At 47.4% G+C, this 15,632-nt stretch overlaps 1 protein-coding gene across 1 annotated transcript in view; it reads right to left on the reverse strand.

Moving 5' to 3' along the window:
- Positions 1 to 13,903, reverse strand: part of DPYS (dihydropyrimidinase) — a 139,491-nt gene extending 125,588 nt beyond the window's left edge. Inside the window, exon 1 of the mRNA XM_073679758.1 lies at positions 13,493 to 13,903. Coding sequence (XP_073535859.1) covers positions 13,493 to 13,747 — 255 coding nt within the window. The 5' untranslated portion in view covers positions 13,748 to 13,903. The remainder of the gene's footprint in view (positions 1 to 13,492) is intronic.
- Positions 13,904 to 15,632: the final 1,729 nt, after the last annotated feature.

Consider the following 15,632-nt stretch of genomic DNA (forward strand, 5'->3'; position numbering starts at 1 on the left):
TGGTACAGGAATGGCAGGAGTTGTTGGCTCCTTACAGAATGGTGGCAGCGGACCATTCTTTGAGTTCTCCTGTGGCGCCGGTACTATCGCAGAGTGCCCTGGGAGGTAGTAAGATATGTTGTGAACTGGGTCCTAAGACTATTGCGGGATTTTTTTTTAAAGTACCCCCTACAGGTGTGGTTGTCCAAAAGGGGGCGGAGTCTCAAAGGGGGTGGAGCATACAAACCCAGAATTGGTTACTGGTCGTGTGTTGGTACCGTCTAAAAATGACAATTCGACCGTTGATATCTGGATAGCTCCAGTAGAAGGGGTTGACATCAAAGTGGGAGGTGACTTGTTGATCCACAACACCGTGGAGAGTGTCACAGACCCCACAGCTGACGGTGACACTACGGAAGTAGAAAGAGAGTTCAGTCAGGAGGAGTTAAACAAGGTGAGAAAGTCCCACTCTCGTCGTCGAAGGCGCAAGGGCCACAAAAAAGTTGCTCCTGTAGCCTTTGCTGAAAGGGTAAATAAAGAAAATGCAATGCTGTGTGCCTTTATTCCCAGTATGGATCCTTGTTTAGAAGCAGAGGAGATCAGGATGGAAGAGGAGGTGGCCAATCATGACCAAGAGCTGGAGACTGTCAGACAAGCAGTATCAGAGTGACGTGCCGCAACTAAGGAAAAACATGGAGAACGTGTCCCAGGACCAGCTGAGCCCGGAGTCTGAACGGCAGAAAATAAACCAGGTTGTGAGGAACTTGCAGCGAGAACTGGAGGAAAGCAGCGAGGAAATCAACCAATGGAAGGATATGTTCCAGAAAAATAAAGAGGACTTCCGCAAAACCAAGGAGGAGGTTTTGCAGTTGAAGCTTGAGAAAGAGGAGTCTGAAGATGAGCTGAACGAGATGAAAAATCGTTTCTCCCTGGTGCAGTCAGAGCTGAACCTAGTGAAGAAAGGCTCTGTGGATGCGGAGGAATCAGAGGTCACAAGAAAGGAAGTGCAGAGATTTCAGGAGCAGGTGAAGCGGCTGATGCAGGAGAAGCAAAGGCTGGATGAGGGTCATCACCAGAGGGATAGGGAGCTATCTGCCTTAAAAGGGGCGCTGAAGGATGAAGTTTCTGGACGTGATCAAGACCTAGAACAACTGCGCGAACAGTTCAATAAGGAACTGCAACAAACCAAGAGAGACTATGAGGATATCCTCAAGGTTAAGAAAAAACTAGAGGATGATAAGGCTGATGCAGAGCACATGCGCCAAGTGATTGAGACCACTCTGCAGGACACCCGTGATGAGAATGATGATCTCCGCAGAAAGATCCTAGGACTGGAAGCTCAGGTGAAGGAGCTGAAGACGTTATGTGATGATCTCCAGAGGAAAGAGACGTGCCTTAAGGATAGAATCGGCTGGATGGAAACTGAGCAGAAAAAGATGGAGGAGTCTATCGGAGAAGCCACAGACCAGGGTCAGGAGTTTGCCACTGGAGAAGGGAGGTATGAAGCAAATACCTCCTCGAATAATGCGAGCTTGGATGATTCGGTGGATGTAAGAGCCGAGATCAAGGAGCTCAAGGAGACGCTACAAGCCCATTTAAAGCAAAAGAAGCTTGAGAGACTGGCTGTCGAGAGCCGAGTGGGCGCATTGGAGACAGAGAGGGCTGAAAGAATTCTGCTGATAAAGGAGTGTAACATCCCTGGCGGCGTGCTTGCATGGTGCACCACCTCCCACCATGCAAGACCGCAATCTTACCTGTCAGTCCATGCTGCACTACTGCTCCAGTACCTGCTGTTGTGGCGCCCTGCTACGTACGGGTGCCACAGAACCCAGTAGGGTGCATGGATGGACTTCTCCACAAGAGGCCCTCACACATTCACACACCTCCACCCTACCACCTCAGACCAGCAGAGGGAGCACGTTAGGGATATATATAGGGAGGGTGGAGCCAGGCAGCTCAGTTAGTTCTGTGAGAAGTCAGTCAGTCGTTAGTTAGTTCAGAGAGTGTGCTCTGAGACCAGCGAAGACGCAGCTCGTCTGCTGCTGCCATGTGAGGGCCTTGACTGCGGCCGACGGCAAGGAGGAATGGAGAGAGGAGTTGAGGGGGCAGAGGAGCGTACCAGGCTCACCCCGAACTATACACCGGACACCGGGTCCGTGCCTACAGGGACCCTTTATACCCAGTAGGGACCACCGGATACCTGGAGCACTACAAGTCCCAGGACGACCAACGCTGACTATTGTACCAGGGCTAGGAGTCACGAAGGCCCCAGCGTCCAGGGAGAGTGATCTCCAAGAGAAGGCCCTACCACCAGGTCAGCAGGTGCAAGAGAGAAAGAGAGACAGTAACAAAGCCAGGCCTAGCTCCAGGCAGGTCAGAAGCTTAGCAAGTGGAAGCAACGGATCAGGAGGCCCTATACCCGCTCACTCGGAGAGTCCAGAAGTGCACCCTGCGTACCGAGTACCCTGGACCATACCTGCATCTCCACCAGTAAAGGTACCAAAGCGAACCCCGGTGTGAGTGTCTGTCATTTCTCCCTGAACCGTCCTGGCCGTCTCTCACCTGTACCACCATCTATTACCCCACACTGCCCTGAGGCCCGCTCCACCTGTGGGGAGCCGTTCCATCACAAGCTGCCCTAACATCTGCCTCAGAGGACTGCTCCGCAGCGGCGGCTCCCTTTAGCCGCATTCCACAGGTGGCGTCACGAACACTTTACAAATCCCCTATAAATAATCCCCCTTTTTGCTGACTGCCCTGGGCCACGGACCAGGCCAGCCACCGTGAAATTCTCCCCCACCGGCATCCATAGGCCCGGCTGCCGAGTACCCCACAGTCCTGGGGGCGCGTCACTGTGTCCATGTCTCTTGTCTGATTAGGGCGTCGGCGCGGCTTTCTGCTTGTTTCTTATAGCTACTGTGTGCACAGTCCTAATGCGTCTCCAGCCTATTGCTGTGAGTCACTGGATACTTAAACCCCCTCCACCCAGTAGGAGGTGCCTGAGCAACACTTTCACTCAGTTTGTCTTTTGCAACTGAGTTGCCAGGTCCTGTCCTGTATCTAGTCTGTTCTGCCACCCTGGGGGCTGAGTACCCAGGGCCGCTACCTGTATCTCTGACTTCTAGTCTGTTTCCGCCACCCTGGGGGCTGAGTTCCCAGGCTCATTCCTGTATCTTGTTCCCGGTTCAGTTCCTGTCTGAACAGTGTCCTAGCCCGTTACTTGTTTCTCTCTATGCCGTACCTTCCCTTTTCCTGCAGTGTCTGAACCTGCACCTAACTCCAACTCGTTGTCTCTGTACTTCTGTTTGTGAGTTTTGTGTCCACTCGCTACTTCATTGTAAGTACCTTGTGTGTATCTGGTTCTGCTTGTCCCCTTTCCCTGCCTCCATATCTACCTCCTGTGTTCTAACCATCTTCCTGTATTTTCCAGTCTGTTCCATGTGAACAGAGCCCTATCCTGTCTGCCTTCACCTTCTGCTCTGTTCTGCTCTGCTTGTTCACCACTCTGGCGGTTCCGCTCTGTTTCGCTTGTTTACCGCACCTGCGGTTCTGTTCCGCTCTGCTTGTTCACCGCACCTGCGGTTTTGCTCCGCTCTGCTTGTTCACCGCACCTGCGGTTTTGCTCCGCTCTGCTTGTTCACTGCTCCTGCGGTTTCGCTCCGCTCTGCTTGCTCACCACACCTGCGGTTTTGCTCCGCTCTGCTTGTTCATTGCTCCTGCGGTTTTGCTCCGCTCTGCTTGTTCACCGGACCTGCGGTTTTGCTCCGCTCTGCTTGTTCACCACTCCTGCGGTTTTGCTCTACTAGTCCACCGCACCTGCGGCTCTGTTCCTGGTCCCTATCCAGCCTGCGTTCATACCTGCCAGTATCTGCCTGTCTGCATTCCAGCCGTGCCTGTCAGCACCTGCCTGTCTGCATACCGGCCGTGCCTGCCATTACCCGCCTACCTTCATACCAGCCGTGCCTGCTAAGTACCCACCTGCCGTCATAGCAGCCGTGCCTGCCTGTACCCACCTGTCTGCATACCAGCTAACCTGCCTGTTCCTGCATTCCCCGGTGTGGGTCAACAGCTGTGACCGGGGTCTGACCTGGAGTAGCACCTGGTCCCTCTGCTCGGTTCCTCCCTGGTTCACGGAGTCGACTGAGCCGCTGTGCGACCTTGGTCGGACCGGGTTGATATTTAGTTACGCCCCTCCAGGCACTCCTCGGCTCTCCATGGTCCAGTGGGATCACTAATCACGCTCACGCCAGTCAGTCCGGGCGCAAGAGTAACAAGGAGCAGTTGAACAAGGAGCAGTTGAAGCAGGAAGAGCTTCAGAGATGGGCTGCTGAGAGGCGAATAGCTGAGCTAGAGGAAGAAGTTTTCGAGCTCAAAGGTCGCCTGGCAAAGTACCAATCAGTGAACGAGGCCGCCTTGGAGAAGGAAAAAGGCATACAAGTTGCGCTTAAACCTTTATATAATGAGAAGGTGGACCTGAGGAGAGCTGAGGAAGTGTTAAAAGAAGATCAGTATGGGATGGAAGATGTCAAGAGGAGAATTCTTGAGTTCATAGCTGTGAATCAGCTCAGGGGAAGCATACAGGGTGAATAATCTGAAAGTCAGTTGTCCCTGAAACCTGAGCCAAATGATCGTTTGGAGACCACTGGTGAGACAGAAACTTCTCGGTACAAGTGCCTCATAGATGTACCCGAAGATTTGAGAGAAGAATGCACCAGAGAGTCAGTACATGAAGAGTTTAAGAAGGCCGTGGGAGACTGTAAGGTGTACTCGACCTCAAAAGCTAAACAGCTGGTGGTCCTGTCCACAACCAAAGTCACAGTGAAGAGGGTGGCTGTCCTAAGTGACATACACTGGCGATGTGTTCGCATGAAGCGGATTGTCCGGTTGAAGACGGAACAAGCCATTAGACAACTGGAGCTTATGAGAAAAGCTCAAAGTCTGCGGGAGCTGCTGCCCCGTGGCTGGAAGATAAATCCTCCAGGAGAAATTGGATCCAGTTGGATGAACACGTAAGTGGGCTGTGCTGCTGAAGTAAATCAATTCTTCAGAGATGATGATGAAAAGGCTTTTTATTAACAACGCGTTTCAATGCCGTACCGGCGTCTTTTTCAAGTAGAAAAACCAAATGTGTACAGCATGACAACGGATGGGTTTTTAAAGGCCCAAAATGGATGCCAGTTACCATCCATTTTGGGCCTTTAAAAACCCATCCGTTGTCATGCTGTACACATTTGTTTTTTGAAACGGCCCACGGCATTGAGTCCCACGAGGTCGGCGTCATCCAGGACTTGTTGCACCCCATTATTATAGGCCGGGACTTTTGTTTATTTTTGGATCTGTGGGAGAAGGGTTCAGGTTTCACTGGCTCAGTTAAGAAACAAGTTAACCCTGAAGAGGTATCACCACACCCAAAGTCAGATGGTGTGAAGAATATTCTAGAATAATCACATGTGCCCTGGTTGTCGGGTTTCCAGACGCAGCTAACCCGACTCCCAACTGTAAGAGAGAAGGGAGGGGAGCTTCAGTGCGAGTGTCCCTCTGTAGTTGTGAGCTGAGCTGACAGTGATCCTTTCCTTTGTTCACTAGTGTGCTGTTTCATTAAGGTACTATATTTCAATACCGAGTTGTGGGAGAACTATATGTCCCAGCTCTTCACAAAATGGATTTTCTAGCTCAGGAGGAGATAGCGAATGCCAGACTGCAGAGTGTGGGGCCACGTCAGCATCTGAGTGGACCACCTTGTCCAACGCCCTGGTGCCTCTCTGTAACTGTGAGGACAGGAGGTGATGGTGTAGAACTGTGCCAATCTGACCTTACGCGTCCTTGAGTGGGTGCGGAACGTCACATTGGTGCAAAGGGTAGATCCGTATCGCATGCTCCGTCTGGCATAGTGTGACATCAGGCGGGTGGTGGTGTGTGGATCCACCAGAAGAAGCGGCGACAGCGGGATTCTGCGGGGCCCCCCTGGTGCCGTTTCTTCACAGATGGGTTTCCCTTTTGTGTTCTTGTGGGGGATGAGGGGGTAGTGTCCCCTGAGTCTGAAATTCCGGAGTTAGGGGTGACCAGCGAGAATTTGGGGTCTGCCCAACATAGGGACCTAACTCTGAGGGAAGCCTTTAACAATGTCTTGGTCATAAATGGGATTGCACAGGAGTCGGGGGTTGACACAAGATTTCCCTATTTTATGATGAACGGCGAATTGTTGTACCGTGTTACGAAAGTGAGGGAGGATCTTGTGGAACATTTATTGGTGCTGGGGCCCTATAGACGGAGGGTTTTGGACATGGCTCATTCACACATCTTGGGAGGACATCTGGGAGTGATAAAAATGCAGGAACGGATCGTGCAGAGGTTCTATTGGCCCAGATGTCACCGGGAAATATTAAAGTATTGCAGGTCCTGCCCTAAATGCCAGTTAACCGCCCCCACCTCTCACTTTCAAAGTTCCCTCGTGCCATTACCCATCATTGAAGTACCGTTCGAGAATTGCTATGGACTTGGTCTGTCCCCTGGTTAAATCTGCTCATGGGCATCAATATATATTGGTCATCTTAGACTATGCCACCCGCTATTCTGAAGCGATCCCTTCGAGAAACTCCTCCGCCAAGAGTATAGATCATGAGTTAGTCCATGTTTTCTCCTGGACAGGGTTGCCAAGGGAGATCCTGACCGGCCAGGGAACACCCTTTATGAGTAAGGTGATGAGAGAGTTGTGTTAGGTCCTGCAAATCTCCCAACTGAGAACATCAGTATACCATCCTCAGACAGCTGGCCTCATGGAAAGGTTCAACAAAACTCTGAAGAATATGCTGAGGAAGGTCATAGAAAAGGACGTCAGAGACTGGTACTGTCTCCTGCCGTATCTATTGTTCTCAATCCGAGAGGTTCCACAGGCCTCTACTGGGTTCTTGCCATTTGAACTCCTGTATGGCCAACATCCACGGGGTCTCCTGGATGTAGCAAAGGAAACCTGGGAAGCTGAGGTCACGCCCCACAGGAGCATCATCGAGCACGTCGCCCTGATGCAGGAGAGGATTGCGTAGGTAATGCCCATCATAAAAGAACATCTCCTCCAGGCACAAGAAGCACAGGTCAGGGTCTACAACCAGTCAGCCAGAGTGAGGCAGTTCAGTCTTGGTGACGGAATCCTTGTACTGATTCCTACTGTGGAAAGTAAGTTCTTGGCCAAGTGGGAAGGGCCATATGAGGTGTTGAAAAAGGTTTGTGAAGTGAATTATAAGATTCCTCAACCAGGACAACGTAAGCCATACCAGATCTACCACGTCAATTTCATCAAGCCGTGGCAAGACAGAGAGGCTGTTAAAGCTCCGTGCTTGCTAGTCAAACTAGAAGGCGAGGTTGGAGGAGTCGCAATAGCGGAGACGCTGACAATGGCACAAAAACAGCAGTGTCGGGAGTTGCTGCAGAAGAACAGGGATCTGTTCTTGGAATTGCCGGGGTGGACAAAGGTCATAGAACATGAGGTTCTAATGGAGCCATATGTGCGGGTGAACTTGAAGCCCTATCGGATTCCTGAGGCCTGACAAGAGTTGATCTCCAAAGAAGTGAGTCATATTCTGAAACTCGGGGTCATTGAGGAATCCAAGATCGATTGGTCGAGCCCGATTGTCCTGGTCCCAAAACCCGATGGCGAATGTAGATTCTGTAATGATTATCGGAAGTTGAATGAGGTCTCCAAATTCGACACATATCCGATGCCGCGTGTTAATGAGCGGATCGAGAGACTTGGGCCAGCAAGGTACATAATCACCTTGGATTTGATGAAGCGATATTGGCAGATCCCCATGTCACAGGGAGCCAAGGAGAAGACTGCATTTTCTGCACTGGACGGATGCTTCCAGTATGTCCGGATGCCGTTTGAAGTGCAGGGGGCCCCTGCCACCTTCCAGAGCGCCATGGATCGAATCCTTGCACCCCATAAGAAATATGCCACTACATACCTGGATTATATTTTTATCTTCAGCCCAGACTGGGAAAGTCATCTGGAAAAAGTCCAGGCAGTGTTTGATGCTCTAAGAAAGGCGGAGTTTTCAATAAATCCGAAACAATGTGCCATGGGGAAGGAAGAAGCCAAATACCTGAGATATGTAGTGGGTAGAGGCAAGATCAAACCCCAAATCACTAAAGTGGAAGCAATCCAGACATGGCTGAGACCGTTGTGGAAGAAGCAAGTTAGAACCTTTCTTCGAATCGTGGGATACTACAGGAGGTTTATCCCAAACTTCGCCATGATGGCCCCAACCCTGGCTGACCTCCTTAAAGGGTCGAAATCAGCCATGGCCAAGTGGATGGTAGAGGCGGAGATGGACTTTCAAGAAATGAAAGTGGCTCTGTGTAGGCAATCGGTTCTGGTTGCCCCTGACTTCTAGAATGAGTTTATACTCAAAACAGACACCTCAGATGTCGGGTTAGGAGCAGTCCTTTCCCAGGAGATACACTGGGAGGAGCACCCTGTTCTCTACCTAAGTAGGAGGCTGTCCTCATGCGAGAAAAATTATTCTGTCGTAGAGAAGGAGTGCTTGGCCATAAAGTGGGCGGTGGACACGTTACGGTAATATCTATTAGGACGAAAGTTTAGATTGGTATCCGACCATGCCCCACTCAGGTGGATGAGGGAGAAAAAGGGAAAAAATGCTAGGGTCACCCACTGGTTTTTAGCCCTACAGGATTTCAACTTCCATGTAGAAGGTAGAGTAGGGATGCTACATAGTAATGCCGATGCCCTCTCAAGAATCCCCTGTCTGGTAGTAGAAGGTGCCAAGCCCCAGGGCTTTAAGCAGAGGGGGGAGGTATGTGAGGTTTCTAACGGACACATAGTTGTTAGGAGGTATGTATCACAGAGATGGCTGTCCTCTGTGATGTAACCCAGACTGTTGCTCTAGTGCAGTGGTTCTCAACTCCAGTCCTCAAGACCCACCAACAGATCATGTTTTCAGGATTTCCTTAGTATTGCACAGGTAATAATTCCATCACCTGTGCAATACTAAGGAAATCCTGAAAACATGATCTGGTGGTGGGTCTTGAGGACTGGAGTTGAGAACCACTGCTCTAGTGCATGTAAGCACTAAAAGGACTGTTTGGTGCACCTGGGACTGGGTTACAGGTAGTTTGAGAGATAGGTGGGTCTTGCTACCCACATACCTCACCTTTGGGTGTGGTTAAGGTATAAAGTGGAGGCTGTTGTTTGGCACATGGTCTGTGTGTTTGGAGGGAGAAGGCCTCCTGTGTGTTGTTGTCTCCAGACCGAGCCAGGGTTCTGGACGCTATCCAGCCTGTGTGCCCACAGAACTATGTAACCAGAGATGTTGCTTAAAGGACTTTTTGCCTGCACAAAAAGCTGTTTGTTTTTGTTTTGCTTTTGCCGGGTTTATGAAGTAATAAACCGACATGGACATTTAAATGAAAACGCTTCCTGTTTGCCTCCCGACGCACCCAAGTGAGTAGAAACCCCACAATATATATATATATATATATATATATATATATATATATATATATATATATATATATATATACACACACACTGTATATATATTTGTGTGTGTATATGTATGTATATTTATATGCATGTGTTTATATATATGCATATGTGTGTGTACATAAATAATATATATAGAGAGAGAGATAGCAGTCCTTTATGGAACTGCACAATATAGTTGAGCCTCTCTGTCTACATAAAACATGTATAAGTAGCACTCTCTTGCTCTATCTATAAATATATATATACACACACACTTATATATATATATATATATATATATATATATATATATATATATATATATATATATGTTTTTGTATGTCATAGAGAGAGATGTGAATATACCTGTGTAACATATATAGTACTATATATTACACAGATATATTTGTGTACCTATAGCTCTCCCTCTCTATAGAGAGATACATATACTGACATACCAGTGTAATATATAGTACACATGTATATTTGTATTTCTCTCTCTATGACATATACACATAAACTTATATAGCAAGAGAGAGTGCTACATATATACCTGTACATACATGTGTTATATAGCAGAGGGGCTTAACCATAATACGCAGTTACATAAAGTTTCACTATATATAAATCTATAGATCTATAGAGATATATGGAAAAATATCAGCGACCAGCTAAAAACCTTCAAAAATAATAAAAATAGAATGGAAGCAGCACTTCAATGAAAATAAGTGATACAGACTTTATTCCCCTATTCCATCTGATCTGGATGGATAAAATCGGCCGTTGTCACTTATTTCCACTGAGCGCTGCTTCAACTCTATTATTCTCCTTGCTCCATTTTTAGCCAGGAGATGTAAATGTGAGTTTTTTAAGCGGCTATGGGTGATACACGCTGTGGTTACTCTGCAGCCTTCTCTCTGGCTCTAAACATAGTACATATAGACAGGAGACCCCTTTATATACATTTTCCCTCTTTCTATAACTACCATTTGATAAATGAGCTCTTAGGGTCACTACACTGCTGCCAAGCAACCAGCCTTTGGGGGTGTGTCTCAGAACAGCATGCTGAGTTGCCAATCCCAAGATGGCCGCTCCCATAAACTGTGATTCTCTCATTTCATAATTCAAGTAATTCTTCCAAAAGTAATTTATTTCATGATCATTTATATCTACAGTGTCCTTACTATAATATACCATAATGTATGTGGAGGTGATAGGTCCTCTTTAAGTAGGAATGTAGTAGTAAGCAGGAGGAGAATGGGTGTGACTTCAGAAGAAAGGGGTAATGGGGATTATTATAAAACGGGTGGTCATTGGGAGGTGGCAAAACCACCACCAATCTACCCTGGACTTGGCTAGTTTTTTGGGAACACTGGAGTTTGGTAAGTTAGAAAGGACGCTGAGGTTTGGAATTTGAGATTGTCAACAGTTGGATTTAGAAATTTTTTCATTGCAGGTAAAGGTTGTGGTAATTGGGGAAGCTTCTCGAAGTCGCTTACTGTGGTTTATGATGGATGGTTTGGGAGAGCCAACAAAGTTCTGGACTCTCCAGGTGGCTTCAAGCTTGTTTTTGTGGGTATGGGGACTCCCACACATAAGCCTACAGGGAACGCAGGGGGCCGTTCATGGTAACACTGCTAGATAGGATAACAGCTGCCTCTGAGCTAGTGGCAAAATAGCTAGAGGTAATATGACCTGTGTTAGAAACAAGAACTTAAAAGACCTCCATTTCTCTTTCACGGTTTCATATAACAAGTTGTAATTGGTTTCGAGGTGGATGACTTTAAGAGGGGGTAAGTCACGGGCATGTAAATTTCGGGGTGGATGACTTCAGTAGGGGGTGAAGTCACGGGCATGTAAGTTTCGGGGTGGATGACTTCAGTAGGGGGTGAAGTCACGGGCATGTAAGTTTCGGGGTGGATGACTTCAGTAGGGGGTGAAGTCACGGGCATGTAAGTTTCGGGGTGGATGACTTCAGTAGGGGGTGAAGTCATGGGCATGTAAGTTTCAGAGTGGATGACTTCAGCAGGGGGTGAAGTCATGGGCATGTAAGTTTCAGGGTGGATGACTTCAGCAGGGGGTGAAGTCATGGGCATGTAAGTTTCAGGGTGGATGACCTCAGCAGGGGGTGAAGTCATGGGCATGTAAGTTCTAACCCCTTAATAGAAATGTTCAAGATTCGCAGAGTGTACAGCAGCTACAAAGAACTTACTTTCCCTCTGAAACCTTCCATATTGGTTCATTATGTGGAGAGACACTGATATTTAATGGACACTTTGTAATGCTTAAATTTCACCTGTGGTGGTGTAGCGCCCCGAGGGTTCGGCCGCTACAGGGGTATTGCACCTCAGACCAGAGGTGTGGTATTCCACTCCCGGGTAAGGATGGAGTATGGACCAGGGCTCTGTTAGCTGCATACAGCACACACACCCCATTTCCGAGGGACAGCTCAACGGTGCTCCCACTAGACATAAGTGCAGGCACGACCGACTATGTCCCTGCCTGGAGTGGGGAAGGGGGGTGGAACACCCAGTGCTCTAGGGGCAGATAGGGGTTGGTTCCTGAGCGTAGGAAGGAGCTCATTGGTTGCTGGTCACCTGGGCTCATGGTCAGAGGGAGGTATAAAAGGTGGGCACCATCTTAGATCTAGGTTCGTTCAGCCAGAGGAGAAGACCGGGAGTGGAGGCTCTGTAGGAGCTCCACTCAGGAGCGGGCCTAGAGAGAGGCCGAGGGAGAGAGAGAGAGGAGGTGAAAGGGAGCTGTGATTAAGTCTCATCCCAGCTCCACGAGAAAGGAACAGAAAGGAACAGAGAAAGAGAAGAAGAGACAGAGAAACAGAAGGGCTCAGGAACAAGAAGGTGGAAGGGACCCTAAGAACCCACGAGAATCCAGGGTGAAGGGTCAGGCAGATTAAGGGTACCGGATCCCAAGTTGGTGGAGGAGAAACTACCCTCAGCCAAAGACCGGTCGTCGTGATCATCTATTGGTGCGACACCTCATCAAACCTGCTAGGAAGGCACCATATGGGACAGCGGAGGACAGGGCCCACGTTTAACCGCACGAGTCCGTGGCAGCTGGACAAAAGTGGGTCACTGGTGAGGCAGGCCAGAGAAAGGATTAAAGGGGGTCCTGTGCCATGCTCCTGAACTGCCTGGGAGTTGACAGAGCCCCTCACCTGGTGGACGCAGCACGGCTCGGGCGGTCACTGCTGACGGAAGTGACCCGGAACAAACGAACTGTGAGTAAAGACCCTGGACTGTAACTTGTTGTCCGTGTGCTCCTTCACTCCTCCGGCACTACCGGTACTGGGACCTTCACCACCATCACTCCCACCATCCACTACACTGCCCTGGGGCCGCACTCTTCCCGTGGGGAGTCACACTACCCTAGCTGCACACCTCATCAGCCCCAGCGGTCTGCATGCAGCGGCGGTTCCTAATAACCGCAATCCACGGGTGGCATAGTCGGACATTATCTGAAGCACGTAGCAGACTACCATTGGCCTGACCACCCTGAGCCGCGGGACCGGGCCGCCACTACTACTACTCCCGCGTGCCCCACGGCCCAGGGGGCGAGTCAGTGGCGCTGTAGAAGAATTCAACGCTTATTGACAGTATCCTTGCAGATTACATTTGGCAGTCCCATATGTGATGGGGCAATCTTTTAAAAAAAAGACACCATCCAAAGTCGACAAGTCATTTGCACATGATCAAGACTGGTTCTTATCTTCTGGACTTAAAAAAAAATATGTGATACGTGAACAGCAGATGCTCTAATGTCGAATCTGGCTAAACAATGCCAGGTCGGACTTGATATTGTTTTCTGACCCCAAGTTTAAAAGTATAGAAAAGTATGCTAAATGAAAATATGAAGTCCTGTCTAACAAAGCTCAGGTGATGCATAAATATGGAGTTCAACCAAAATTTTAAGAAGCTGGTAAATCTGCTACGAGGTTTATTAGAAATCTGCAGAATTTTTAAATCTAAAATGAATAACTATTTGTTTAAAGTCAATTACAAACCAAATCATTACCTTTGTTCCAATGTGGAAATCATCCACAGAAGATGTACCCATGAATGGGAACTCCATGTGTGTGTGGCTATCGATGCCCCCTGGTATCACCAGTTTACCGCTGGCATCTATGATCTTCACATCAGCAATGTTGTCAGGTTGCAGGTTCTCTCCGATGTCTTGGATTATCCCATCGTTTATGTAAACGTCAGATATCTGGGAAGAGTCGCTGTTCACTATTTTCCCACCTTTGATCAAAATCCTCTTTGACGCCATGGGCCTGGTTGGCTTGACCTGAAGTATTGCAGAAGAAACTAGAAAGCTGCTGCTAGTATAATCCTATAAGAGAAGTGGCCGGGATCTCTGCCGATGGTCACAGCTTGGGTCTTTAGCTGGACTCTGTCCCTGCTCCGGTCTAGTATGTTATGTGATATAGCACATACCAGAGCCAGCTTTAATTACAGAAAGGTTTCACAAACCACTCCTCCACCTTTTACAGGGCACTCATTCAGTACAACTGTGTATTATTAACCATTCCTCCATTCTTATACTAAAGTTTATGATTTACAGCAGAAATCGTAACATTAACCTTTCTACAGAGTATGAAAAACAGTGTTTTTGCACTGTCACTATATTTCCAAAATTTTGGTTTCATTTTTTTTGCAGCCCTTCCAGGCTTCATTGTTAAATTAAAATGGATCTTTTGAATAAATGCATTAGCAGTAGCGGTGGCACAGCAATAAGAAGTTGTAACATGAAGCAGAGAGAGGCGGACTAGCTTAACTAGCAGAGCAGACCGGGACTGATTGGCTGCGCCTGCTGATAGTCTATAAAGAGAAAAAGATTGTATGTACCGTAAATGTTATGTTAAAAATCATTCATGATGGCGGTCACCCGAGCGAAACCTGCTGAACGAGTTATCAGTTAACATTTTATTTTTCTGTCCATACATTACGTGAAATAATACAGTACTGTGCAAAAGTTTCAGGCAAGTATGGAAAGAATGCTGCCAAGTAAGAATGCTGTCATAAATAGTAGTGTTAATAGTTTATTTTCATCAACAAAACAAAACAAAAAAAAAATAAAAATCTAAAATCAAATCAATATTTGGAGTGACCGCTCTTTACACCCTTTGCATCCAAAACAGCATCAATTCGTCTTGCACAAAGTTTTTGAAGGAACTCGGCAGGGAGGTCGTTTCAAACATCTTGGAGAACTAACCACAGATCTTCTGTGGATGTCGCTTGTGCAAATCCTTCTGTCTGTTCATGTAATTCCAGGCAGACTCAATGATGTTGAGATCAGAGCTATGTGGGGCCCATATCATCACTTCCAGGACTCCTTGTTCTTCTTTACCATTTTCCCCCATTCCTGACCAGGCATATTTTGGGGGTTTTTCATACATGAGTTTTAAAGAGCTGTAAAAAATAATGTTCTCATTCAGATATTCAAGTCATTTTTGTGTCTTTTTTTGTGATACATAGGAGTTCATTTTTATTTCATTGTCTTACTCTCCTTTTTTTGCCAATATCGAGCGATATCGGTGGGAGAATGAAGAAACTGTACATCTGCTTTTCATAATTTTTTCTAACCACAAAGTACCACTAAAATATTTTTCAAAATTTGTTCCTCTCTGTAACAATTACTTTGATATATCAAACACATTTTTTAGGGGGGCAGGTGCACGGCAAGTAACAGCGATTCGGATTGGCAATGGATTTTTCTTTATTTCATTTTTTACCTACCGTACTTTTTATTTATTGATTTTTAATTTATTTCACATGTTCTGCCCCCCATAAGGTCATAAAAGGTCTTTGGGGGGCATTTCAATACTTAAATATTTTTTTGTTTTTATAATCAGATTTTCCCTGTAACTTAGGCTGGCATATTAGCCGCAGTTCCAGTCAAAATGCAGCCTCCTGACAACATAGCAAAGCTTACCGGATCTCCCATGTACTCACTCTTTCTATCAGCCCTAACTGCCCTTGAACTTGATCTTATCTCAATCGTGAATGAACTCTCTTTAAAACAGGAAGCAGTCTCTTTTTACTGCCATTTGCGCTCCCACTATGGGCTAGTCCCAAACAACACTTTCTTACCCCATTATCTTCTATCTATGGTCAATTACCTTGTCCTGAACTGTGGACACCAGCTAAGGGAA

This window comes from Phyllobates terribilis, unplaced genomic scaffold (genome assembly GCF_046119375.1).
Source record: "Phyllobates terribilis strain yellow unplaced genomic scaffold, ASM4611937v1 Scaffold_4__5_contigs__length_816908805, whole genome shotgun sequence".
NCBI lineage: Eukaryota > Metazoa > Chordata > Amphibia > Anura > Dendrobatidae > Phyllobates > Phyllobates terribilis.